Below are 27,081 nucleotides of genomic sequence, written 5' to 3'. Positions count from 1 at the left end.
GCGCCGGTCCGCGGGGTTACAGTGCCCCAGTGCCGGTGATTTAGGGCTGGGGCGGACGGAACGCGGATAGGAGAGAGTTTTTGCACCAGGGCACTGGTTTAATTCTCCCGCGTAAGGCCCCGCTTCCAAACCTGTGCTAAGCGTGGGAGCTGGTGACCCCCGGGCTCTCCCGACTTGGGGTGCGTGGGCTGCGCTCTGCGGTGACCCTGGGGGACGAACGTCCCTCTCGTCCTCAGTGATTTTTCCGTAACTCTTGTTTCGGCTCCTCCCAAGTAACCTACTAAATGGCGCGAGAGCAGTTGTCTCCCAGGTCACATGCACCCTGTTTCCACGAAAATACATGTATTTGCTAAGCGGCGCCCTTGCAGACTTAACCAACAGACGGATCCGTGAGGGGCCTCATCTAAAAACGACGCGCCCGCAGTTCTGCGTAGACAGGTGTGGAATAGGGCTCAGGACTGTGCCGTGAATAGTCGGAGCAGGGGCCGTGTTAGTCTGTGCCGTCACAAAACAAAGCAGGCCTGGAACACTTTAAAGACTAACAAAGTAGTTTATTAGGTGATGAGTTTCGTGGGACAGCGCTTGCTGCGGTGCTCTACGGGGTGCGCCAAACCCCAGCTGAAACTCGGAGGAGCGGCAGGAGAGGTTAAGGCGGAGTCCCCCCCATTAGGGGTGGGTGCGTCCACTGGTCTTCCTCGTCTTTCTCTGCTCCTCTGGGTGTTGCTGCCTTAACCGCCCAGCCTGTAGGGGGCAGGTTCCCCGCCTGGGGCACCTTGCACTCAGCTCCCTGGTCGGCGAGCGGGCTCCAGGCTAGAACTACCACTCCCAGCAGGCACCGCGCGGGGCAGGCCTGGTGGGCTTGAGTTCTCGCGAGCTTGGGCTTGAATCGGCTGGCGGGAGCGGGCTGTGCTGTTCGTTGGGCTCGCGCGGGGATCTGAGCTTAGCGCCCGGCTCTCCTCGGCGTGCGAGGTACCGGGGCCGCCACCCCTAGAGAGGAGGGGACCACTAGTGCTCCGGGGGGTCTGCAGGGGAGGGCGGAGCTCTGAGGAGCTGGCGCCCGGCGCCCCGTCCCTAGGTTCAGCAGCTAGGGGGTGTGGAGGGGAGCAGTAGTGCTCACAGGGGGGTCTGGAGGAGACCACCTGTGCGGGGGGGTGCCTGGAGGAAACCACCTGTGCGGGGGAACGGGAGGGCTGTCTGGAGGAGACCATCTCTGCGGGGGGATGCCTGGAGGAGACCATCTCTGCGGGGGGGATGCCTGGAGGAGACCACCTGTGCGGGGGAACGGGAGGGCTGTCTGGAGGAGACCACCTCTGCGGGGGGGATGCCTGGAGGAGACCACCTGTCACGGGTAGGGGAGTCGGGAGGAATCACGGGGGACTTTCCCCAGGCTCAGCCGCTGAGGTGTGTGGAAGGGACCCCCGCTAGTACTCATAGGGGGGTCTGGAGGAGGCCACCTGTGCGGGGGACTGGGTCTGAAGGATATCCCTGCCGCGCGCGGGGTGGGGTGTGCGGAGGAGACGGCTTGTGTGTGCGGGGGGGGGTGGGTCTGGAGGAACCACTAGCTCCCGTGTGGGGGCTCTGTCCCCACGCTCAGCCACTGGGGTGGTCTGTGTGGAGGGGGGAAGAGGGGCCACTAGTGCTCCTGGAGGGGGCTGCCTGTGGCTAGGGACTCTGAGGGAATTGCTGGTGCCTATGAGGAGGAGTCTGTCCCCAGGTTGTGGGGTGGGGGCTGGAGGAGACCACTGGTGCTCACAGAGGTGGGGGCTGTCCCCCCAAGCCCTGCCGTGGGGAGGGGAACCAGTTCCCCGCCCCATAAGCCTCTGTCCAGTATTTTGCTACCCTTGCTTATTGCAGCAGTTGGAGCTTGCGCCAGTGGTGTCCACCCCCACCCCCTTTGGAGCAGCCCTTCCAGGACAGCCCAGCATTGTGGCTCTGTCTGTGTCCTGCTAACTGAACTGTGTGTGTTTGGCTTTGTGTGTCTTGTGCAGTATGCCTGGCACCAGGGTTTCTCCCAGGACTTCTCCCCGGACCAGGAGATCTACCAGAATCAGCCAGGGTGCCAGTGCGGCATCTCCGTCCATGGCCCTGCGCCATAAAATGAAAGAGAGGGTCCGGCAGTCTGTGGGGAGAAAGGTACCATTTGCTCCTCTGATGCTTTGATATCACCTTGTGTTTGTCTAGGCTAAGTATCTACACAGAAACCAGAAATTCAAGGATAAATCAATACTGGGTCTAGACATCTAGTGTCTGGAAAAAAGCTGCACAAATTCACTGTTGAAATAAATGTTGACTTTTTACTGTGAGGGTAATTAATTATTGGAACACTTTACGAAGGATTGCGGTGGACTCTCTTACTGAAACTTTTTTAAATTAAGATTTGATATTTTTCTACAAGATGTGCTTTAGTTCAAGCAGGAACTAATTCTGAGAAGTACTCTTATGTTAAACAGGAGTTCAGACAAGGTGATCATAATGCTACTGGGTAGCCTTAGAATCTGCAATGGCTCGTAATTGAGTTCACACACGGGAGCTATAAGCCTCAGCAGCGGACTGAATGGTATTTAAAACAAGTAGTTAAACATTTTAAATGAGTGCAGGTGATTTGAAAGATTTTTGGCTCTCTCCAGATATTTTTCAGGAAATGGATCAGTCACACCAGCTGAGCAGTGTTTCTCTTTTCAAGGAACGTCTGATGGAAGCACAGTTCTGATTGTGCAATGCTGTCTTTTTCCAGCAATAAAAGCTCAGCTACAGGTTGAACCTCTCTAGTTTAGCCTCTTGGGACTGCTGTCGAACGAGAGAATTTGCCAAGGCCAGGGAGGTCAATATTGTCTAGCACATTACAAATACTTCCACTGCTTACAGTGCTCTTAGAAGACACTGGGGTAAATTAGAGCTAATTAACAGCACAGAACACAGAGAGCCAGGACTGTTGGCTGTGAACAAACTTTATGGAACCCTGAGAAACCTGGGTCACATCCATGATAAGTGGATATCTGGCTACAGAGGTTCAGGCCGTATTTGATAATGCTGCTGTTCCATTGTTCTGCAGATAAAATACACAGGATATTTTTGGGGGACAAGGCAATGTGCTACATTTATTATAATACGATTTGATTGATGATCAATTACTCCACACCCACATATACACACACACAAACCCACACACTCACTCATCCTCTCCAAATGTTCTGCAGCTGCTGTATAGTTATCAGTCCTGCATATAGCTTCAGTTCACAGCTCATGGCGGCTAACTGGCCAGGAAAGCCAGGCACGAGGAAGAGCTGGGTCTCTGTTGGGTGTGCATCGATGCTCTTCAGTGTTGTAAGCAGAACGTTATCCAAAGGTCTTCCCACCTCACCTCTTCTTTTTATAGGCTTCAGGTTAGATGTAAGCCTATGGGTCCTGCTGTATCATGCTGCCTCAGTGTTCAACAGCAGACATGATTTTCATCTTCTCCTTAATGGGACTTTTGTCCTTTTCTCTTCAGGGTGGATCTTTTTCTCGCCTTCAGGGTGGTGTTCAGCCACTTAGGGAGAACTGGTGTTTGATCATCAGGACAGGCTGGTATTGAGGCTCAATCCCATCACACATACCCCATGCACACATCTAATACAATTAGATAAAGTTCTAGTTTCAACAGAGCTTTACAAAACGGAGTATGTTATCAAAATGGATCCTTGATTACAATATGGAGTCTGGTTTTGGTTTACAATGGTACATGTTACAACATAATATAAATTACAAATATAAATCAATAACATTCTGGATACCTGTACCTGGGCTTTATAGGAATACCTTACTTTTGAGACTAGTCCTGTGTTTATAGGTAATCTTATTGTTTATCATACAAAGAATTAATAGAATATTACAAACAGTTTCATTTTTACTAATTAATTGTCCACCATCACTTGCTTTGGGTAGAGCAGAGTTGCAGATCTGTTCTCAAATATACTGCCCTTAATAATAATAATTCCACTGCAGTAGCACAATGAAATGAGTCAGTGTCTTATTATGTTAGACCCTGTGCAAACATACCATGAGAATATTGTAATCCAATGCTAGAAACAGCAGATGAGTGCTACAAAAACATGGGAGAGCACAAAGAAACAATGTTTAAGAAACTGTTGAGCTGGAACACACATGTAAATTAGACTCCCTGAACCAAGGTTTAAACAGAGAACTGGAGTGGTAGTCATATTACAATAGGCAATTTCCTATTCAGAGTCTCCCACCTCATCACTGTTGGAGATGAGCCACATTCACTCTGATCTAATTAGCACTGATGTCACACTCCCACCTCTCTACCCTTTCTTTCCTGTTTTTCTTTTTTCCTTCAGACCTGAGAAAGTGTGTGAGCTCATGCCTTATTTATATGCTAATTCATTAGTCTTTAAAGTGTCATGGGACTCCTTGTTTTTGTAGAAACAGACTAACATGGCTACCCCTTTGAAACTTGTTAGTTTTTTTGTAAATTAATCAGAAAATGCTGGAGAGTCAGGAACTCAAAAAAAAAAGTAACTCCTACATGCACGGATCTTCCCAGTGTCATATCTTTCAGGGGAACAAAATACTTGAATCCATCAAATAGATTGGAGAGCAACATATTTGGCCTAATTTGGCTGTTCAGCTTTAAAGTGAAATGCAAACACTGCTAAAGAGCAAATGGAGGAAAATTAATTTTGGAGAACCAAAAAGATCATAAGAAATCTGATCTCCAGTCGGTGGTTTGGGGCTTTGGCTAGCTTGACTTTCATCAGGAGACTGATCCTTAACACTTTTGCTTCTAAAATTCAGGTCTGTTGGTAAAAATGAAAGCTGAAATTGGGCATCTTTGATTTCTCCTCTAGCGTTTGTCTGAGCCAAAGAGGCAAAGCGTTTCTGACACAACACCCCTGGCAAAGAAGAGACAAGCTGATCTCCCTGATCTTGAAAATGATACGCCCAGGGTGGTGCTCAGAAAAATCATTCGGACCCGTAAGTTGAAAATCCTTCTCCAGGGAGCAGAGAAACAATACTTTCAAGGATCTGGGAAGTGGGAGTTGGTTTGTATTATTCAATAAATAGAAAGAAAGAAAACGAAATATGGAGATACACATCTCATAGAGCTGGAAGGGACCTTAGGAGGTCAAGTCCAGTCCCCTCCCACCCACCAGGGTCAAGCACCATCTTTTTAAATCTATTTGCCCAAGATCCCTAAATGGCCCCCTCAAAGATTGAGCTCACAACCCTAGGTTTAGCAGGCCAATGCTCAAACCACCGAGCTATCCCTCCGTTTGTGGGGAGGAGGAATTCAGACAATTTTGTGATTCTTTTCTACAAAACTGGGGCTGCGGCAGGCAGGGATCCTGCCTGAAAGTGCCATTGAGTTGCTGGTTGGGAGCTGCTTAGGTAATTGCCTCCTGGACAGAGACTGCATCTGTCTTACCACCCCCATGCCCGCCCATTGCAGATTACCACCCAAACCCTCTGCAGCCTCCTAACACCCCCTCCCCAGGTCATGACTCCCTCCCAGACTCTGCACCCCTCCCCCAGTCCAGAATCCTTTCCTGCACCTATACTCATTCTCTTCCTGACCTTTCACCCCAATTCCCTGCCCCAGGTCACAACCTCTACCCTCTGCACCCCTTCCTGCATTCCTCCCGCAGGTCCGAGTCCTCTCCTGCACACCCATACCCCATCCTGGACCCTGCACAACCCCCTCCTTCACCCAAACTCCCTCTCAAGCCTCACACCCTCTCCTGCACCCTGATCCCTTGCTAAAGCCCTGCTGTATAATTAATTGTGAGCTTGCCCTGGAGTATGCAGGTCTAATTTGAGCAGAGCCAATTGGCACCTACTCCCATCCTACCTGTACTGTGGCTTCCAAAGCAGTGAATAAATTAACCTGACGAGGGAGTGGGGTACCACTTGTTGAACTGTCATATGAACATTCTTACTATTCTAATATGTGAAAACAAATTACTTTGTATTGACAGAGCCAGAAGTTTCACCTTTAGTTGCTAAAATGCATGAGACCAAAGAACCTGAAGAGTCTGGATCACAGCCTCCATCTGAGAGAATTTCTAGTGGGTAAGCAGTTTCCTGTCAATTTGTGAAGTTAGGGACAGAGTTCCAGCTTGGGGTGGGGGTATGTGTGTGTGGAAGACCTGGGTTTCTTGACCTTATTGATTTTAAACGGCCAAACTTTCAAAGTTTTACACAACATTTTCCAATATCAAATATCAAGATGTGTGTCTTTAACACATTAGTGGTAAATCCTCAGACCTGATTTTTTAGTCTGAAAGTAGAAAAGATGTGGGAGAAGGGGGGCTGTCTCATCCCAATATGGTATAACTATTGACATGCTTTATTTTTTCATATCCTTATTACGTGGTTGGTTTGTGGCTGGGAGTTTGCCTGGGAGCTAACACTGAGTGTCCCAAAAAAAAACCAAAACAAAAAGAAAAACAGGAAGTTGCATTGTCAGTTTGAACCAGATTGGGTCAGGAGGGGGTTATTCTGAAAATGGCAGGGCGTTCCAAAAGACCACCATGCCAGTCAGTGGCATGAGGTAGATGAAGGCTTTACATGCAGAGGGCTGCTTGAAGGAGGGCGATGGACTGCTTTGAATCAGGAGACCTAAACATTTTCTTTAATTGTATTGTATGTATTTTCTCCTTGATTGGCTGGTATGAAGCCAAAACGTGTTCAGGCTATCAGCTGTCTGCTTTCCCAGATGCCTCATCTTCATTTTATATTTCTAACTTTGACATTAATCTATTCTCTGTATCTAAGTAAATTGCCACCTTTTTTCAGCTCTAGATACTCCTCTTAACAAATAAAACATTCCTAGCCATCATACAAACTGTTAAAACTGTTCCTTTTGAGAACAAAAAAAGGGTACAATCATCTTACAAACTACACTTCTGTCTGAGAGCTTTTTACATACTATTTTTTTTTTTTACAAGAAACCGCAAGGCCCAGTGGAATTGGTAGATAAATATATTTTCTCCCTTCACAACATTTTGTGTTTAGTCACTTTCATTGTTTCTCTTGTATATTCACTTACTAATTTCCCTCCATTTGTGTGGGCCATTCACAAAACACAGAAAGGAACTGTTGGAAACTGATTGAAGAATCACAAAAGTTGGTAGGGAAGTTGGACAGATGCAGTTCTTGGAACTAGTAACTATTTTTCTAAAATCAATATATTGAGGTTTATGATTCCAGGATGCAGGCTGAAATGAACTGCTAGACATGGCATTGCTTCTGATATTGTAGCTATATAGTAGCAAGACCATAGTATCTGGCCACTGATGTTAAAATTATATCTTCTCAGTAATCTGAGGTTACTTACTATGCTGATTAAGCAAGTTGTGACTTCACTTTCAATCAGACATGGTCTCTAACCTATTTAGCAAAGTTTCTAACCTTCATCTATTTTTGTAAACTTGACAGTGTGCCCAGTGTATTGAAGACATTTAGGCTATGTCTACACATGCCCCTCCCTTTTGGAAGGTGCATGTAAATGAAACAGGTTGAAAATGCTAATAAGGAACTGGTATAAATATTCAGCACCTCGTTTGCATAATGTCAGCCACATGGAGCGTTTGCAAGTGCTGCTTTCAAATTGCAAACTAGCTGTGTAGATGGGGTTCTTTCAAAAGGAAACCCTGATTTTTGAAAGCACCTTTGCCAAAAATTGGGAAGAAGAGTGCTTTCAAAATTGGGGTTTCCTTTCGAAGGAACCCTGTGTACATGACTAGTTTGCAATTTGAAAGCAGCACTTTCAACACTCCGGGTGGCTGCTGTTATGCAAAGGAGGTGCTGAATATTTGTGTCAGCACCTCATTATCATTTTTGACCCGCTTCATTTACACTCCCCCTTCTGAAAGGGAGGGGCATGTGGAGACATAGTCTCAGGGTTTTAAAGAGATAAGGTAGATGCTGGGAGATAATATTTTTAATTGGACCAATTTTTGTGCTGAGAGAGACCAGCTTTTGAGTTAGCTGTAGTTTTTACTGCAAAGTAAAGAAGGTTTTTACTCAAAATGATGACCCAGTGACTGTTTCAATTTTTCTGTACTCTATGAATTTTCTTGCAATGACAAATAACCAACATTAAAGGTGACCTGCAGAGTGGTTTTAGAAAAGGGTCAACGACCCACTTGTATTTCTTCATGGTGGAAAAGGAAACCATGAGAGGGCTTTTCTTTCCCTTGTTTTGTTCATGGAGTTTTTGGAAGTATGACCATGTCTATTGTCAGCTTTTACACCTTAGCCAAAGAGAAGGGGTTGTTAGATCTTAACTAGTCATTGATACTAAACCCAGTTTTTAAAATAGCCCCTTTTCTCTTGTCCATTGCTCAGCATTCATTTTCTTGGCACTTGTTTTACTGTTTTTCCGATTTCCCCCTCAGACTTCAAAAGCAATTCTGGAAAAACAAACAGAGACTTCTTTTCTAAACAGTCTTTCAGGCTTTTTCCCATAAAGAAACAAAAAAGGCCACCAGACTAATTTTTTCCTTTACATGTCATCTTTAATAATAATGCTTCCTTTAAACAAGCCATAAAATACAGGAACGCTTCTGCCCTTCTCCCTTAGATGTCACTTTGGTGTGGCAAAGGTGGGGTGAAAGGGCATGGAAGAAACACATGAGAATTTTCATGAATTACAACTGAGTGGTCCAGGCTTTTTCCTCCCTCCGGGGTACGGAAAACTAGACATGCTACTCCCATTGAGGTGTAATCTACTGGCTGCCCTGCTGGTGTCCCACTAACCAATGAGCAAAGGGCTGAGAAGGATGCAGTAGGACCTGAAGATCTTTTCCACCATCACCACAGTGCTCCTCCCCTAGTTCAGCTTCTCCTTGCTCAGTCTCCCACTCAGTTTACATTTCTCTTCGAGCTTCTGTGCCCCTTTTCACCCTATTTCCCTGACAGTGGAAGTCTGAGTTTGACTGCTAAGTCTGCTTGGAACTCTATCATCCAAGTGACTGCAGAATCATCTCTCCTGGTCTTCCTTCCATTGCCTGACAGGCGGGTAAGACAAGGGAGTGGCACCTTCTTTGATTTGCTGAGCCCATGGTTTCTGCTGCTCCAAAAGGTAGGAAACAGAAATGCATGTTACTGCTGCTACAGTACAGAGGCAGGTTTTGAGGAGCTGGGTGCATCTGGCTAATAGCACTGGAATGCTGGCCTGCACTAGAACCTTGGCCTGTTTGTTTTGGCAGCCTGCAAATGCACCTGCCAGACTTCGTTCCTGAAGGCACAGCTATGACTGTGTTACAAATGAGTAAGAAGAAAAAGAAGTTCAGCATTTCTGAGTTTGAGAGAGGAGCAGATGAGCGACTTCTTCGAAACCTTGGTAAGGCAGACCCAGGAGCTCCTTGCTTGATTCTACAATCCAAGGCTTTCAGGGAGCTTCCAAAGAGCTTTTCTGAAATCCACAGTGGCAGTAGGTCAGCTCAGAGCAGCTTCCCTGGTGGGCAGTTCTGCACCAGGAAGTGTTGTGTGGTGAGTGGCGCTGCAGGTACAAAAGGGTCTCTCAGGATGTGGGTCAGAGGCCATCTCTTTAGATTAAAAATAAACATTGTTGAGCTACTTAAAACCGCCCCAGTTGCAAGTAACTGGCTCCTCCCTGAGCAGCTCTTGCAGGTGACTCTCCCAGGTGGCTTTTTAAGTTGGTATTCTTCCACTTTTGAGTTGTAAATGCTAGCTTAGCAAAGAGGAAATTAACAGGCAGCTCAATTAGTCTGAGTCCCTGCCGAGGGAATAGCTTATTAGATAATGGCTGGAAGTTGGAGCTACACAAATTGACACTAGATGTAGGATGTCACTTTTTAACAGTGAGGGTAAATAATCACTAGAACAACTTAGCAAAAGTTGTGCTGGATTCTCCATCACTGCAAATGTTTACCTCAAGATTGGCTGTCTTTCCTGAAAGCGTGCTCTAGTGCACACAGGGACCATTTCAGGGAAGTGCTGTGGTCTGGGTTATGCAGGAAGTCAGATATGGTAATCACAGAGATGTCTTGTGGCCTTACAATATTACCTACAAGTTTAACATTTGTGGCTCCACCAAAAGCTGTAACTGCACCACTGGGTTCCATCTTGGCCTTCTTGCTCCTGGGGCTGCATGGACAAGGGCCGCCTGTAGTAACAACTACACCTAGGGAGAATAGGAGTCATGAAGCTGTCATATTTTATTTTTCTACAACAAACTGAAGATAGTGAAATGCAGGAAAATGCACTGAATATTTTCCTGTTTTCTCTTTTCTTTTGTTCCCTGACCAGTTCATGGTGCCTTAAATTGGAGGTGGTGTATGTAATGTGCTAACTTTGCTCTGGGGGATTGTCGCATAACCAATCCTGTGGAGTGGAAAAGGGGATAAGGTGGTTCCTCAAGTTAATATAATTGCATCATTGTAAGTTCTGTACAGGTTATGTTATACTTAGCTAATATATGCCTCAAACTTTTTCCAGACCAGCCAGCGTTGGACAACACATCTCTGACAAGGTGAGTTAAACCACAGTGGCCTCTGCTTTTGACTGGCCTGACTACAACAGCTCTTATTCATCAGACCTTCTCTATCTGGGAGGATACAGCTCTTACCTGGACAAATTTCTTTATCCCTTCCACACACAGGGGGACACACACCTTTACCCAATCCACAGGGCTCAAGGAGTGACCCTATTAATTTAAACTCCCACCCTTACCCAATTCCTGAGGCTCAGGGCATAATTTCCTGCGGGTATGCAGGATTTGTGCCACTGAAAAAACCCTACACAGTAATATTCTCTGCTTATTTACAATTACCAAGAAAGCAGAATGCATGCTAAGCACACAGTATCATGCTCACCAATCCTGATAAGGCAGGCAGACTTCTCCTATTGGAACAAAGTCACTTTCTGTATGCTGGTTGCTCTACCTCAGGGTCTGGCAGTGCTGGTCTTGGGAGGTGAGTCCTCCCAGGTTTTTACTTAAGGTGTTCCTTCTTCCATCCTCCTTCCCTTCCTCCTTGAACCCTGGTTTAAGTAGTGAAACTTGAGTCCTGCTTAGCTATACCCTGACCAATTTTTTCAGTATAATTTTACTAACCAATCATAACCTACTGTAACAATTACCTAAACAATAAATTCCCACCACCTTAACTGATTTACACCTAGCAAAATTAATTATACAGCAGTCAGGAGCAATTTCAAACCCAGACAGAGATTTTACAGAAAATAGAAAAGTGAAGGCAGTCATCATAGAATGGTGATTCCATGACCTCAGCTGTTGATAAGTCATTGCTTGCCAGATGAAATGCTGTTAACCAAGTTTTCTTTACCCATCTGAAGATATGTTTCTTTATCTGGTAACACTGGGTGGCATTAGGATGTGGTCATCTTAACAGCGTGATGTGACACTATTGTACTGAAATGTAGATAGGATGTGAGTATATGACCTGTAGCTTCACAGTTAATAGGTGCTGCTCTTCATTCTGGCTGTAGAAGAAGGCCTTTCAGTATGGCAATAGAGAAGCCATATTGGCTATACAGTTACAAGGCAGGATGGGCCGGTACATGACCTTCAGAAGACTTGTGACTGCAGTTACTCAGTTCTGAACAGTGTCTTTATTGGGCAGTTCTGCACCAGGAAACAACTAACTTTATCCTGCACCCCATGCTCACTTTCTTCTCCCATCACCACAAAGCTATAGGACCTTGTAGGCCGAACAATAAAGATAAAGCTGTTCCATAGCTGGATATCAAGTGTTTGGCGGTAGTCGATTGCATACCATCTGATAGCTTTGGGATTGACCTATGTTGAAAATTATGTTGGCCTGGTTTGTGTCAGCATACAACCACTGCAACTGCTAAATCACATGTGCGTACACTTGGCTCCTTGTGTGAACAATGTGTCTTGTCACTAGTAGCACTTGTACCACTTGCAGGGCCAGCGTGGAGCATTGTGAGATGGCTCCTGAAAGCCAGTGACAGTTGATGTAGATGTAGACCATGCAGTGTCTACACTCATGCTGGGTTGATATTACATTGTTGGCTCCATGCTAGTCAGGGAGGTGGTATTACTAAATTGACATAGAGAGGCACTTGTACTGAACCACATGTCAGTGCAGAAACTTGCCCAGTGTGGTAAACACGAGGACGAGGTCTTTTATATTGGCCTGACCTTGTAGAGAGAGTCATAAGAACGGCTGCACTGGATCAGCCCAAAGGTCCATCTAGCTCGGTATCCTGCCTCCAACAGAGGCCAATGCCAGGTGCCCCAGAGGGAGTGAAAAGAACTGGTAATCAACAAAGTGATCCCTCTTGTGTCACCATTCCTACCCATCCTGGCTAATACCCATTGATGGACCAAACCTCCATGAATATGTTTAGGTGTTTTAAAGTCCTGGTCTGCATAACAAGGTCCTTTGTCAAGGAGTTCCACATGCCTACCATGCCATGTGTGAAGAAAAACTTCCTTTTGCCAGTTTTAAACTGGCTAACCATTAATTTCATTTAGTGACCCCTAGTTTTTATGATATGGCAAGTCAATGCAACGTCTGATGTCCTGTTCTTTTGCTAGTGGCCAAAGTGGTCTGGGATAGCAGTGCAAGACAGTAGGTCTGGAACAGTATTATAGTTTCTTTTCCTTTTCAGGTCCCTTCAGATCTCTCTTGCTACCCCGGTACCACCAGAATCTGTTGAAAAAAGGGGCTTAATCCGCAGGCCCAAGAATCGCACAGCTGTCAACGTGGAGGCTTTTGAAGGAGGCGTGGAACAGAATTTGTTGCAGCTAAAAGGCAGTGGGTGTTATTTTTCCTGTTTTGTGAGAGGGGTGTTGAGTGGAGAAGCAGATTGCGGGGTTTCAGGATTGCATTCACAGTGATGTGGAAATGGTCCTAAAGTTGAGAGAGAGACAAATCTTCTAGCTTCTCTGCTGACTCAACTTGCTTGTGGTGCCTGCATCACCTTCTCAGTATCACAGGGTTGAGGGTACTTAACATCTTGCTAATTACAGGTTGAACCTCTCTGGTTTGACATCCTCAGGACCAGACTGTTGCTGAATGAGAGAATTTGCCAGACCATCGGAGGTCAATATTGTCTAGCACGTTACTGACACTCCCACTGCTTACTGGGCTCTTAAAAAACATGTGGTAAATCACAGCTAAATTACAGCACAGAACACAGAGAGCTAGGACTGGTGGCCATACAAAAACTTTATGGGACCGTAGGAAATTTGGCCACACCCATGATAAATGGTCATCTGCTTAACTAAAATCATGCTGGATTATGGATGTTGCCGGATGAGAGTGTCCCAGATTGGAAAGGTTCAATCTGCTCCATGGCCACAGAGCAGCTCATTCTTTGTCTTCCTCCTTCTGTACTGACTCTGCACAGTGACTGTCCTGCTGTCACCATGGCTCCCTGATGTTTCTGATTGCTGGGGAGTGTGGTGTACCACCTATAGTCCTCAGCTCCTCTCTGTTCCTAATGAAACTATGCACAGGCCCTTGTAATCATCTACCCCAGCACCTGGAGGAGTAGGATGTCTGGAATAATGGGGTTGATGTTCTCCATTTAGCAGGATCTGTCTCTAGCCCAGGAATATTCTAATCTTGGGCTTGTTGGGAAGGGTGCCCCAGCTGCCTTCATGATCTATCTGAAAATGCTAGTAACCGCAGGCTATGTTTACGTTTGAAGATACAGCTGTGATTTCCAGTTGGACTAAATGTTACTCACACTATGTCTCATTGAGCTATAACATTAAACATAGTAGTGCAGTTGTGGTGGTACAGGCAGTGGCATATGTAGAGCAACTAACCTACATATCTGGCAGTCCTGGTGGGTTTGTAGTTGGAGTGACAAGGCTCTGGTGCTGCTGCCCAAGATATTGTGGCTAGGTGACTACTGTTAGCTGAGCTAACGCAAGTAGGTCTGCTTGTGTGGTTAATCACACCTCTAACTCCAAGGTGGGAGACAGCCCCCCTGTGCTTTTATCGAACAAAAAAAGTAGGCAGAATCCAAAGAGTTTCCGAGCTTTAGGAAGAGCCGCACCTTGAATAGCACTCAGAAGCGAGTGGGTTATGGGCTGTTGGTGGCTAGCCCTACCAAAGGGGTCGCAGCTCCGCTGTTCTGGAGCGAACTGCCAGGACTCAGGCTGAGGAGTGCCGACCTGGCAAAGAACGTAGAAACTGTCTGACCTGTCGACAACAGAACTGACCAGATCTCTGCACTTGCATCTTTCTGCAATAGATGCCTTATTGAGTTCTTTTGTCCCTCCTAATGTGTATCTTTTCTTGGGCATTTTAGCATCCTGGCTCACCCTGAGGAGCTCTGCTGTAAGGGACATCACCCTGGTCAGAATTCCCAATAGGAACCAGTATTGTCCTGAAGTCTCTGGCAGTGCCACAGCAGCACTTAGGGGAGAATGGCTCTTCAACAGTTCTCCCCTCTCAGCCACTAGAACAAATCAGATCAGAGTGCTACTTGCTGATTTTTTTGGAAGTCTCCTGTCTGTTCTCTAATTGTCCTTTGGCCCTAAACAATCCAGGTGCATGAAAGAGCTGTTCACATTGGCCTGTGACACATGGGTAGCTCCAGAAGAACTTTTCAGTAGCCTCTGGCAGAATGTAGTCTCGTCACAAGTCAATGGGTGCCTTGGGGTATGGAGGGCAGTGTCTGTGTGGTTCTGCAACTCTTCTCCAAAATACTCTGGGTTGGTGTGCAAAGCAGAAATTATTTGGACGGGCATTAAATTGTTATAAAGGCTTATGTCGTGGAGTCCAGTGCAGGGCAAGAGTTCTGACTTAATGACTCTATATGCATGTCCTGCTAATGTCTGTGCTTTCTTAGGGCCCTGAATGATTCCTCAGGTTAAACTTATTTTTAAAATGTCCACCCAGCACAAAATTACCTGGCGGAGTTGCAAGCAACATCCATGATTGGAGTGGCCATGGGGACAAGTGATACTGACATCATCCTCAGCAACACAGAGCTCTTTGCTCAGCCACAGCTTGGTGAGCAAAGCCAAGCAGGGTTTTCACCTCTTCACTCAAAGCTCTTGAGAGGAAAACCTCCAGTGCAAGGGAACAGGGCTTCTAATGCAGCTACCAAGGAAGGCATGATGTCTGACATGGATGCAGAAGAGGGAGTGACGCAGAGCGAACAGGAGAAGGACTTGGCTCAGGATCCTGAACACACTGACCAGGTAGTCGTTGAGTCTGAGGGACTGGCTGTGAGCCTGAGTGCAGAGCAGCAAGGACATACCCTGGAGAGCAGTTATGCAGAGCAACGTCCTGGAGCGGACAGGCTGCTGGCTGGCCGTGAGTACTGTAGGACCCAAAGTGGGTTGAGCTGGGATGAGCTGTGGAAACTGCTTCTCCTGTAATCAGAGTGTGGCCATTGCAGACTAGCTTTCTGGCTACATTAATCACACCTAAGTCTGGCACTTTGCCAGGCACACCCTGTGCCCTATGGCCCTTTGAGGGAAGACCATTTCCTGCATTCCCCATTATGCCTACACAACAATTAGATGCCTCAGACTGACCCGTTTCTGCTGACTCAGGCTCATGGGGCTCAGGCTGTGGGTTGGTTTCTCTGCTGTGTAGATGTTTTTCCTTGGGCTGCAGCCTGGGCTGAAGGACCCTGAAAGAGCAACCATTCCAGAACTTGGGCTGGAGCCTGAATCTGGAAATCTACGCAGTGGGGAAACAGCAGCACATCTTGAGCCCTGGGAGCCTGAGTTGGCTGGCCTGAGCCAGCTGTGGGTGGTTCTTAGTTGTCATCACCTCCTCTTCTTTTCCTAGCCCAAGTTCTCCCAGAGCTGGGGGACCATTGCTGATGTAGCTGGGACAGGAGAACAGACAAGACAATGTCTTTCTGAAAGATCATCTCTAGGAATTATTTTGGGGAATATTGTAGGGCTTCTGCTGTACAGGTCAGAGCAGATGATCACAGTGTTCCCTTCTGGCCTTGGACTTTATGAATATATGCGGGGGGGAGGGGCACCTCCCATCTCCCCTCCCCACAGCCTGGATTTTATCTGTTGCTTTTGTTTCTAGTCTATGGTAGGAAAACCCTGTTTAGGGCTAGCTCTGCAGAGAAGCTGTGGCTTGAAACTGGTGTGAGCCCAGACCGTTGTTCAGATCTGTGCTTCAGTTTGGGGACTTCATTGTGCTGGTCTGATCTATTCCATTTTCATCCCAGTTACATGTTCAATGAACCTATTACTAGCGGTGCTTAAATACCAATCCGGCCTAGGGAAAATGTTGCAGCTGGCCTGCCTGACAAAAGTCATGAAACAGAACCAGATTATAAAAGAAATGCCAGGATGGTCACAGGGCTCTATTTGAATCAGAATCCCTTGCGTTTTGCTGGAAGAACTGTGCAAAGCTCTTTACCACTTTAGATGGTGATCATGAGGCAGCAAGGCTGGACGGTAAGAGGAAAAGATGCTGCTGGCTCTTCCTGGGTACTGCAGCCCTTTCTTACAGACCACATGGCAGCCAGCAGCATTAGTTCCTGCCCAGGAGCTCCAGTGGCGTTCCTGCTCTGTCTCCCGAAGCCCAGGTGTTAAGCTTGCAGCTGTCTGTGCTGATCAAATTGGTGCCCTGCTGTGAATGTCCCAGAGTCAGGGACAGGATTAAATAAACACCCAGGGAGACTGCCTTGGTTGCAACAATCATTCAGCCTACTGATGTGGCCTGCTCAGCACCTTATGTTGCCCATCACGGCTACAGAGGCTCTGTTTGCAGCTGAGGTCTTACTCCATGGCTTTCTGGTGCTGTACAGCACAGCTTTGGAGAGAGACGTTCCTTGTCATGTGGCGCTTCCCTCTTTCCGAAAGCACAGCATTCTGAAGACCAGGCCAACTGCGGAGAGTTCTCACTCTTTGCTTGATGGAAGAAATCAGTTTGGGAGACGGATGTGAAAGAGGAGTCTATGGGCAGAGGGGAACTTGAGGCCAAACAGGCAGCATGAAGGAAGGTGTGAGAGGGCTGGGTTGAGCAAAGGGAGTGAGAGGAGGAAAGGAATGAGAGCATGTCTGAAGGGCACAGGTGTTTGTGTGCCATTGACATCAAAAGTTGATGATGCAGTGGGGGGTGCTGCTGCTGCTTGTATGTAACTAATGCACCTGTGACGCTTTTCAGCAAGGGCTGAGAGGGTCTTTTAAGCCCACTTCCTAATGCACAGTGTGAACTCTCTGAACTGTCCTGAGTGAAGAGAGGGAAACTCCAGCAAACTCTTCCACCACTGTGTTAATCTGTTTCATATTTGCCACAAATGCCATGATAAACATTACAAAGATACGCCAGGAACAGAACTTGTGTAACCCAAACTGTCTAAATGTCTAGATTTTGTCAGACCAAGTTCTTCAACACCAGCTGCCTCCACAAGTCCGAGCAGACATTTGGTCACACTGTCTACGCCACAGCTTGTCCAGTCCAGCGAGACATTGCTGCGAGAAACCGTGTCCCACATAATTGAGATGCTACGTGATGCAGATGAAGGTGAAGAGATGGCAGATGTGGCAGGGGGTGGAGCTGTGCAGGAAGAGGCTGCCCATGATGGTAAGAAGCACTTACAGTGCAGTGATGGAAGGTGACTGGGTGTACATCCCTGGTGCAAACTGGTGGGCTGCAGGAGTCTTGGTGGGGAGAAAACTGTGACTTTATCCCTCAGCAGGGTCTGGAGATAATCTCTTCCAAGAAACTGTGAATGCATGGCTAGTCAGGCTCTCTAGAGCGATCGTCAGGCTGGCTCATTTACCTGTTCTTGTTTCTTACACGGGCTGGCGGTGGAATAAGTTTTCTGTTCACGTGCTCTGGGGTATGAGATGAAAACTTGATGTACAGCCGCTTATCTGAACAGACAGCTCCATGAGAAAGGTGGAGAATTTCTGTCCTGGGCAAGCCATGTGCCAGCTAAGCCCATTGCCTTTGTTTGGGCCAGGTGTCAGAGTGTACAAGCTGGCCAGGCTTTTGTATTGGCACTCCCTTTAAACCAGTTCATCAGGATAGCAATTGTTCCTCGGTTTGGAGGCTTTCTGTCCTGTATTAGGAGCATCCTGTGGGGTTTCTTCCCTTTCATGCAGGGTACGGAATGTGGCAGCTGGCTATTCAGGTGCTGTGGGAAGCATGTTATCCCAGCACCCTGGGTTTTGCACTGACTGTGTTGAGCTTCTGGGTGGAGTTTAAGGTATTGGCTTTGACCTCTGAAGCTCTATGTGAAAAAGAGATTGCAGGCCAGAGGCCTGCTGTGTGGCTATGCTACACTGCAGTACTTGAGATCAGTACAAGCAGCTGATAAAGAAGGGGCAGGAGGCAGGCTGTTCTCTGACGTGAGCCCTTCTCTGGCTCTGAAATAGGGATTGCTTAAAGCTCTGCACTCTCTCTTTGCCCAGGCTTTTGAGGAAGCAGCAGTGTGCACCAGAGGGCTGAGATTGGTAACTGGGTTGGAGGGCTGTTTCTATTTCCTGGCTTTGGGATAGAGGCTGGGCTTACTGCCCTAGTGCTATCAAAACAAAAAGCAGTCAAGTAGCACTTTAAAGACTAGCAAAATAGTTTATTAGGTGAGCTTTCGTGGGACAGACCCACTTCTTCAGACCATAGCCAGACCAGAACAGACTCAATATTTAAGACACAGAGAACCAAAAACAGTAAGCAAGGAGGACAAATCAGAAAAAGATAATCAAGGTGAGCAAATCAGAGAGTGGAGGGGTGGGGGGGAAGATCAAGAATTAGATTGAGTCAAGTATGCAGACGAGCCCCTATAGTGACTCAGAAAGTTCCCATCACGATTTAAACCATGTGTTAATGTTCCAAATTTGAATATAAACGTCAGTTCGTCCACTTCTCTTTCTAAAACGGTGCGATAATGTCTCTTCAGTAACACACGTACCTTTAGGTCATTGACAGAATGCCCCATTCCATTAAAATGTTGACTAACTGGTTTGTGGATCTGGAGTGTTTTGATGTCTGTTTTGTGCCCGTTGACCCTTTGTGTAAGGGAGTTAGAAGTCTGTCCAATATACAAAGCATCTGGGCATTGTTGGCACATGATGGCATATATGATGTTAGTAGAGGAGCATGAGAAAGCTTTGTCCACATATCTTCTCTGGAAATACCATCACTGGACCTAACCAGGTTACTCACAGAATCACGGGCACTTTCTCATGCTCCTCTACTAACATCATATATGCCATCATGTGCCAACAATGCCCAGATGCTTTGTATATTGGACAGACATGTGAGGTCCCTTGCAGTTAGCTTTCTGGCCCAGTCTGCTTTACAAATGACCTATTCGGACTGGGTTGTAGCTGGTCGTGGAAAGGTTATTGACTTGGTGTCCTGATGTGGTGCATGTTGCTGTTGGCTTATCTCCTAGCAGGCCACCTACTGCTCCTTGCTACGGTTTACTGCTGCTCATTAGGAACTGAAATCTCCCCAAGTAGCTGGTAAGGAGGAAATATCTCAGACTCACTTTAGGTTTAAAATAAGACTTGGATTTGTCAGACTTGGAGAGAGCAGCTGGGGTTCGCAGTAAGGATTGCTTCTTGCCATGCGCAAACTGGCACATATTTGACAATGCGCTTTAATTCCACTGTTATTCTAGATCCCCTCCCTAAAATAAGGCTAGACACCAGCACTATGGGATCCAGAAGTTAGAGATGTAAACCTGCCTGTCTTCTGCATTAGGGCGCTTTAATATCGGAGCTGGGCTGCAGATACCAGCAGCCTTTCCCTAGTTGCCTATTGCTCTTCAGATGGGAGGGATTGAAACAGATCTAGAAATCAGCTCTGAGATTCCCCTGTGCCCTCTCTCAGCGCCTGCCCTGTAGGTGTCCCCATATTCTTAGGTGGGACCTGATAAGCTGCTCAAGCGCCAAGCTCAGATAAAACCTCTATGGCAGGGTCTGCAACCTTCGTCTCCTTAAGGAGTCACCTGCAGCGGCGGACACTGCTGCTGCTGGCTCCTCTTGAGGCTCTCTGCCCTGCCATGGCTGAAATAATGGAACAAAATTGACTTGGTTTAACTGCCAGGCAGGTGGCAGGAGGGATCCTGCCATTAAACCAATTACATTTAGTTCCATTATCTCAGTGCGGCAGGGCAGGGAGCTGCCCCTGCTGCAGGTGGGGAAATTTAGCTGGGGGGGCACGTTCCTCGGACAGAGCCGCGCAGCCCTGCTGAGAAGGAGGTGGGAGGGGAGGAGCAGCAGCAGTGCACGCACACACCTGGAGGATCTCGTTGGCTGAGGGGGTTAGGCCTGGGGATGTGGGGAGGTGGGTTGGGGCTGAGACGGGTTAAACCTGGGGATGGGAGGGGCAGGTTTGGGGCTGTGAGAGGGATTATGGTGGGGGTGGGGCGTGAAAGTAACAAGCTTTCTAACTGGTACACATCATTGTGTGTGCCCTGTTCTTAAAATGGGGGTTACAAAAAGTACGGTTTGATGTTGTTTGTTAACACGGTGTCGTATTCACATGCATTGTGGCTCTTGAAGTATTGATTTTGTAACTGACTTTCAAAAATTGACTCCTCTTGCTATTTTGGTTGCAGACCCCTGCTCTAGGGTCATTTCTGCTTCTCCATCCTGGAAAGGGCAGTTCTGTATGTGCTTCAGAAAGCTAGGTAGAGCAAAATGCACGCCCTCTTCCTTCAGAAGTCAATGGAGAGGAAGCCGAGGCGACCAGTATGACTAATTTGCAGTAGTGTTGTGAAGTGGTTAGGACAGTAACTAGTTATACTTCAGTTCCCAACCTTGGCCAAGTATTTTAAACTCTGTGCTTAGGTTTACTAGCAACTAAATTATTAAGAAACAGCACTGTAGCTTAAACAGCACTTTACATTCTAAAGACAGCCATGTTCCTGGTGACTACTTAGCTGTCTCAAATGTGGGATGAGGTTCAATGTGTGTGAGGACAAGCCTTGGCTGAAAGACCTCTGGGAGCAAAGCTTGTTTATCTCTTGCCTAGTTGTCAAGAGCCCCAGCCATGCAAGAGCCCCCAGCTTGAGCAGGCAGTCTGGTGCCGTGTCTGCTCAGTATCCTGAGCAATCAGGAAAGAAATTGATGAAGGAAGCTGTAAAACAGGAAGTGGAGCTGGATGGTGCAGCTGTAATAGGAGAGGTGGATGACTCAGCGGAAGAGGAGATGACTGAGGAGGAAGCTGAAGCTGAGGAACCTGAGAGTGAAGGTATGAACATACTCCTGGGGTGATAGAAGGCAGTTGGAGGGGCTGCCCCTGGGGGCTATCATTAGACTGTAGCAGGGATTTGTTAAGAATACCACAGCAGAATATCCAGTTTTCACTCACTGGTGAAAAATGTTCTCAGTGTGGTCCCGCTTCGCCAAAAGGGAATACTTCAGTGCTGTGCCTGTCTCCCAAGAGCCTAAACCTAAGGACTCATTAAAGCCTCCACCCTGATCACTAGCCTGTCTCCTCCTAGTAACATCACTTGCTCGCTAGTGTAGTTATGTGGCGTCGGATCAACCAAGGCTCTGAGCTGTCAGATCCCTGAGTTCTTGTCTAAGACCTTAAAAAATCTGCTGTCACTGATAGTCTGAGCTGTAGGTTGCTCAGAATGCATACTTTTGGTCCAGCTCCATCCAGTTATGTGTGCTAGCTGAAAATGAGGGGCTTCTAAGATCCAACACCATATGAGAGCTGGGGTGCGGGCAGTAGCCAGCTTGCACACAGCTATGGAAATTCTGCTCACAGAGACTGAAAGTCAACAGTAGATAGACTAGTGCTGTAATGGCTCCCCAGGGATCAGTGATTGTGGTTATTTGAAAGGGATGGGCCATTCCCAGAATGCATGGACAGAAATGGTGACCTGACAGTGCCCTGAATCCAGTTTTATTTTGCATTACACACAAGAGAGGCATCTGCCACAGGACGCCACTGAAACTTACTCAGTATCTCCTGTCTGCATTCTTGTTGCAGGCGTAGTTCAGAGTGCTGGGTTCTCCACCAAATAAGCATCTGCCTGAGACAAACCTCAGTATCATGCTTGACTGATACATCATCTCCCAGAATCCAGCGCACTGTGGGGTGGGTGATTTGTGTGAGGGCATCCTAAAAACCTCCCTGATCTCTGCTCTTGTCGCTAGCAGCTGGGGTGGTCAGTCTGGCTTCAGCTAGAATGCCCACACGGGTGCGTGTTGTGCAGAGGGGCCAACTGGCTTGACCAGGTGTCAGAAGAAATGTTGTGGATGTACTTTACAGGCTACCAAGCACACTTGCGCTTGATGTGGCTCCGTTTGCAGTGCTGAGAGGCCTGCTCTCTGCAGTGCCGAAGAGGTACAGGAGAGGGCTGGAACATTGGATAAAGGCAGGGAGATCAGCCGGACAAAGAGATCAAAGCCACGCATTGCCTTCCTAATCGCCCCCGGAGACTTTCTCTGGAGCCTAGCCCTGTGTTACAGTTTGCCAGCCCAGGCCCTGTAGCCCACCGCCCAGACACACAAGATCCCGTGCTCAGAAAGGGCTGGCCAGGTTTGTGCCACTGCTCCTTCTCAGAGGGACTCTTGGAATTACAGTGTGTGGTGCACTTGCTACTTACCCCACTTGCAGATGATTACTGCTCAAGGCCTGCGGCAATACTGCCCATTTTCTGTAACAGGCTGTATAAATCTAAGTGTTTGTAACCATCACTACCTTTAAAAAGTACCACAGTCACACCACCTTAGGCTTTCCCCAGGCTGCAGAGGAGACCCACCGTACACTCCCTCCTCAGGCAGGCAGTCATGGAGTCATTGCCTCATTTCTTCACTTCACTTGCTGTTTCTTTCCTGCTCCCATTTGTGGGGAGAAGCAGAGAGAAGTTCAGAAATGAAAGCTGAAGAGGGTAGATGAGAGGGGCTGGCTCAGAGGAAACTCACCTGGTGGCTGCTGCCTCTGCTGGTACAAGCAGCCCCCCAGCCCTCCAGAAAGCTGCTTTGGCCTCTCATTCCCACTCATGTCACCATTCTGTGACCTGGGCTTCAGCTGGCTGGCTGTCTCTGCAAGTGTGTGATGCTATGTGACTCTGCCCCTTCCAGTGCAAGGGGAAGAGCGTGTTCCTGTGCTCATCCCTGGTGCAGGGAGAATGGGGGGGCTTAACATAGGAGCTGAAATAATTCCAGGTTGTTGGGGCCTCCTGAGGAAAGGAGAGTAGCAGAGCCTGCTCCGTCTCCTTTGGGGTCTCCTCTCTCCGTGGCCCTGGAGTACAAGATGAGCTGTGCAGAGGTGGCCTGGCACAGAAGCAGAGAGAAAGCAAGAGGTGCATGATGGCTATTGCCCTAAAAGCAGCTGCAATCCGTCAGGCTTGGTGTGGAATCACGGCGGTAGGTGCTGAGGGCTGTTGTGGTCCCTACTGAGAGGAAAAGGGGCGACAAGACACTTGCAGTGTGGTCTGTACTGTGGAAAATCTGTCCTCCCCACCACCTTATGGGACAACTGCAGCTGCAACGCCAACCCACTGAGCTCCAGGGCCTGAGTGTCTCGTGCTCTCTCTCCTCAGAGCTCTCCATGAAGACACCTGCATTCATCCATGCTAAAGTGTATAGACCCTCTCTCTTGCTGTCAACCCCAAGCTGCCTGAAAACTTCTGCCTCCAAGTAAGTTGAAGTCACACTCCACTGTACTCAGGCAGAGATGGAAGCTGGTGTAACTGTCGGAGCCAAATCCTGTGGACTGTTCCCTTGCCCGTCACCCTTGCAGCTCTCTGAACTGTTGGGTGCTGCTTCAGTGGTGCTAGCCAGCCAGGGCCCCTGAAGGCATCTACTGAACAACTGTTTAATAAAATACCCCCCAGGTCAGGTCTCAGCCCACAGGCCCCTCCAATGGGCACTCAGTAAACTCCTCTCTTTCCTGAAGGGCCTTCATAGTTTGCTGGCAAATCAGGAATACAGAATTGCAGCAGCTGATGAAGTGCTGTGGTAAACAGCCCTCGTCCCAGATTGGATCCCGGAGGTCCTGGCAGGGCAGGAAAAGATGCAAGTCCCTTTATTGTGTTAAATGAATTAGGAAAGCTGCTGTCTGCTATTGCCCAGTGACTTGCGCTCTGAGTTGGGGCTGCCCCAGATACTTCAGCCCTGGATCACACTCGACTAGTCAGGTTAATGGTTGTTGCACCTGGCCAGCTGTGTATTTGGTCAGAGCCAGCAATGAGAGATCCTTCTGGCCTTGAAGCTCATCCTCGCCAGCCCCAGGACTGTCTGGGCATTGTCCAGCTTCTCCAGCCAGATGGCAGAGGGTGAGTCCTTGGACGCTGCCCTTAACTGAGATGGCAAAGTTATGCCTCAGGGTCTGGGCTGGCTGTGTTACAGCATATGGGAAAAGACTGGTCAGTTGAGACGCACGGCAACGTGGCACAATGCAGAACCTCAGCCAGGGAAACCAGCATGTGCCTCTTTCGCTTCCAGAGAGCGTGGGGGTTTGGTGGAGCAGGTGGCCAGTGTAGGGGGGATAGCACTAGTGTTGTGCCACCAGAGAATCCCCTTCTGCTGGTGCAGCCCTCCCATGGCCAGCTACTCTGGCTTTAGGGCCATGAGCTGCAGGATTGCAGCTAAGTGCCTTTCACAGAACCATACCTAGGACTCGAAGGGGCCTTCAGAGGCCACCCTGTCCAGTCACTGAGGCAGGCTCAAGTAAATCTAGATCGTCCTGAATGACTTTGTCCAATCTGGTTTTAAAACCGCTCAGTGCTGTGGATTCCACAGTCGCCCTTGGAAGTCTATTGCAGAGTTTAACTACCCAGGGAGTCAGAGAGCTTCCCTGGTGTCAAACCAAAGATTCCCTTGCTGCAGAGGACTTTTTCTCCTACCTGCAGTGGACCCTCTTTATAACAACCCTTAATGCATTTGAAGACTATTATGGGATCCCCCTCTGTGTGCATTTCTGCATTTGTGATTCTCCCAGTGCATAGTTCTGCTGACTGGGTCTGCATACCAGCCCCATGGATATATATGCCCAGTTCTGAAATCCTGGCCCTAACACTGATCCTTCCGAAGGTGCAGTACTGCAGGCGAGTCTCAAAGGGAGCGAGTTCTCCCAGCATTCCTGGGGAGCAGAGAGAACTGCCCTGGGGTGTGCCTAGATGTCCCTTCTTTGTGCTCAGACACAGATTCCTCTGCCAGCTCCCACTGCTCCTCTACGACTGCCTGTTTGGTTTGCTTAGTGCTTTGTTTCCCTGGAAGGGTTCCCACCAAGCCTCCCCTGGTTCAGAAGGCTGCGAAGAGGACAGCGATGGCTCCCAGGAGAAAGCAAGAGCCAGCACTGCCCAGCAGCTTGATTAAGACGATATTTAGTCATTATGTGAAAATGCCTGTGGCCAGAGATGCCTTTAAGATTGTTGAGAAGTGGTGAGTAACAGACGCAAACTCCCCTCCCCTCCAGCCTCTGTAAGGCGCCCCAGACCTGCCATCCTGCAGCTCTTTCCAGTTGCATGGCAGGAAGCAGGCCTGAAAAAGGCCATGGAGTGAGAAAGCGGGGACCAAGGGAGTAGTCTCAGGACAGCCCTGGCCTGGTGCGGTGCTCAGCACCCCATGCTGCTCTCCTTTGGGTTAGGGCCTAGCGTCTCCCTCTACACTAAACGTATTTGAGTACCTTGGTGTCTGTCTGGCTCGTAATGGTGCAGAGGGGCTCTTCAGTCCTCTTCAGGGGCAGACACCTTGCTCTGGAAGATGTCAGTGACTGTGAAGCTGGGTGTGATGGACAGGGCGTGGTGAGGTGTAGAACGCCCCAGGAGAGCTGAGCCAGCTCAGCTGACTGGCATACTTGGCCATCTACCAGTCCCATAGCTCTGGAGCTTCCTGGTGGCCCTCGCGGTGGGGCCCCGTGCTCCCCTCTGTTCCTGGAAGGCAGGGAGCCGTGCTGTGATTAACTGCATTTGTAGCTTGCCCTGTCAAAATGGAGGTGGAGGAGAAGGCAGCTTTTGCACTCTGCTGGCTGACTTGTTGTCTCCCCTCTCTGCTAGCGTGGAGGTGTACTTCAAGCAGCTCAGTAATGACTTGGAGGTATACACCACGCATGCTGGGAGGAAGACTGTGGAGGAGGCAGACCTGGAGCTCCTCATGAGAAGGTAGGGTGCTGGCTTGCTGTAACTGCTGGGTTAAGTGTGACAGCTCTCAGGTGCACAGGCCAGATACTAGGCTCCGTTTGTTCAATACTAACTGGGTAAATCCCCTAGGGGCTTTGGGAACAAATCTGGTGAGGGTACAAACATGGTCATGTTAAATGGACCATATTGTTTTCTCTTTCCCACTCCTGGTTAATTGCAGACAAGGGCTGGTGACAGACAAGATGCCTCTGCACGTGCTGATAGAGCGCCACCTCCCTCTGGAGTACAGGAAGCTACTGATTCCGGTCGCCATGAGTGGGAATAAAGTGATCCCTCACAAATAGCTGCGTGTTACTGCAGTGGGATGTGGGGACCGTATGCTGCAGCAGAGACTGGCTTTCAGCTGCTTCCTGGTACCCATCTGATTCCCTGAGGTGGTTCTATGTTGGAGTCTTGGGTCAGACTGACAGGGGCACCGAAGCTGACCGGATCCCCTCAATGAGCAGCAGTGCCCTCCCATGGATGTAAGCAGCTTCCCTGTGCTGTGTCCACATCGCCCAAGCAGAGGAGCTGCCAGCTCACAACATGTAAATATCAATAAAAGGTGCGTGTTTTGCAGCACCCGTGTTCTGTGTATCCTGGCGAGCTGCTGGGGAGTATCCTACATGTTCAGCCCTCCTGGCGCACAGCATGGCATGTTCCTGGCAGCCTCCTCGCCCTGCTCGTGCTCTCCAGAGGAGCTGGATGGCTGTTCTCCCATGTGTTTTTGATGGAGTCTTCAGTTCATCTTTAACCCTTGCTGTGCTAACAAGCAGGTCACTTGGCAGATGCACCAGCATGGCCAGCTGGAGCAGCTGCGTGATTGGCGTTTCCAGCTTCTCCCAAGCAGATGGAACCCTTTTTCCCCAAGACCATTCGAAGGCAGATAGTCAGGGCTCTCCAGGGGTGACCTGCCGGCTAAGGAAGGAGCCTTGTACCAAGGGGGGAGGGCAAGCCAGGGCTTTGTCCCACTCAGGAATCTGTCTGTAGCCAGAGGCAATGCTTCTTAGCAGCCTGGAACTTGGCCAG

At 48.4% G+C, this 27,081-nt stretch overlaps 1 protein-coding gene across 1 annotated transcript; it reads left to right on the top strand.

Moving 5' to 3' along the window:
- The first annotated feature begins 72 nt into the window (after nt 1-72).
- On the top strand, nt 73-26,810 carry CENPT (centromere protein T). The gene is made up of 14 exons (XM_075008761.1): nt 73-438; nt 1,989-2,133; nt 4,851-4,977; nt 5,979-6,072; nt 9,216-9,349; nt 10,468-10,501; nt 12,631-12,776; nt 14,877-15,296; nt 17,328-17,543; nt 20,946-21,164; nt 23,473-23,569; nt 25,151-25,315; nt 25,930-26,034; nt 26,234-26,810. The coding sequence occupies exons 1-14, from the start codon at nt 341-343 to the stop codon at nt 26,355-26,357; spliced, it is 2,124 nt and encodes a 707-aa protein (XP_074864862.1). The 5' UTR covers nt 73-340; the 3' UTR covers nt 26,358-26,810.
- The last annotated feature ends 271 nt before the right edge of the window (nt 26,811-27,081 follow it).

This window comes from Carettochelys insculpta, chromosome 14 (assembly GCF_033958435.1).
Source record: "Carettochelys insculpta isolate YL-2023 chromosome 14, ASM3395843v1, whole genome shotgun sequence".
Classification (NCBI taxonomy): domain Eukaryota; kingdom Metazoa; phylum Chordata; order Testudines; family Carettochelyidae; genus Carettochelys; species Carettochelys insculpta.
Note: the sequence above shows the minus strand (reverse complement) of the source record. Positions and strands in the feature narration are given on the sequence as shown.

Excerpts from the sequence above, each read along its gene's own strand:
- CENPT (XM_075008761.1), top strand. The coding sequence starts at position 341 with ATGTATTTGCTAAGCGGCGCCCTTGCAGACTTAACCAACAGACGGATC. Across the intron at positions 2,134-4,850 it reads GGCAGTCTGTGGGGAGAAAG|CGTTTGTCTGAGCCAAAGAG; the intron begins GTACCATTTGCT and ends TTTCTCCTCTAG. Across the intron at positions 17,544-20,945 it reads GGAAGAGGCTGCCCATGATG|TTGTCAAGAGCCCCAGCCAT; the intron begins GTAAGAAGCACT and ends TCTCTTGCCTAG.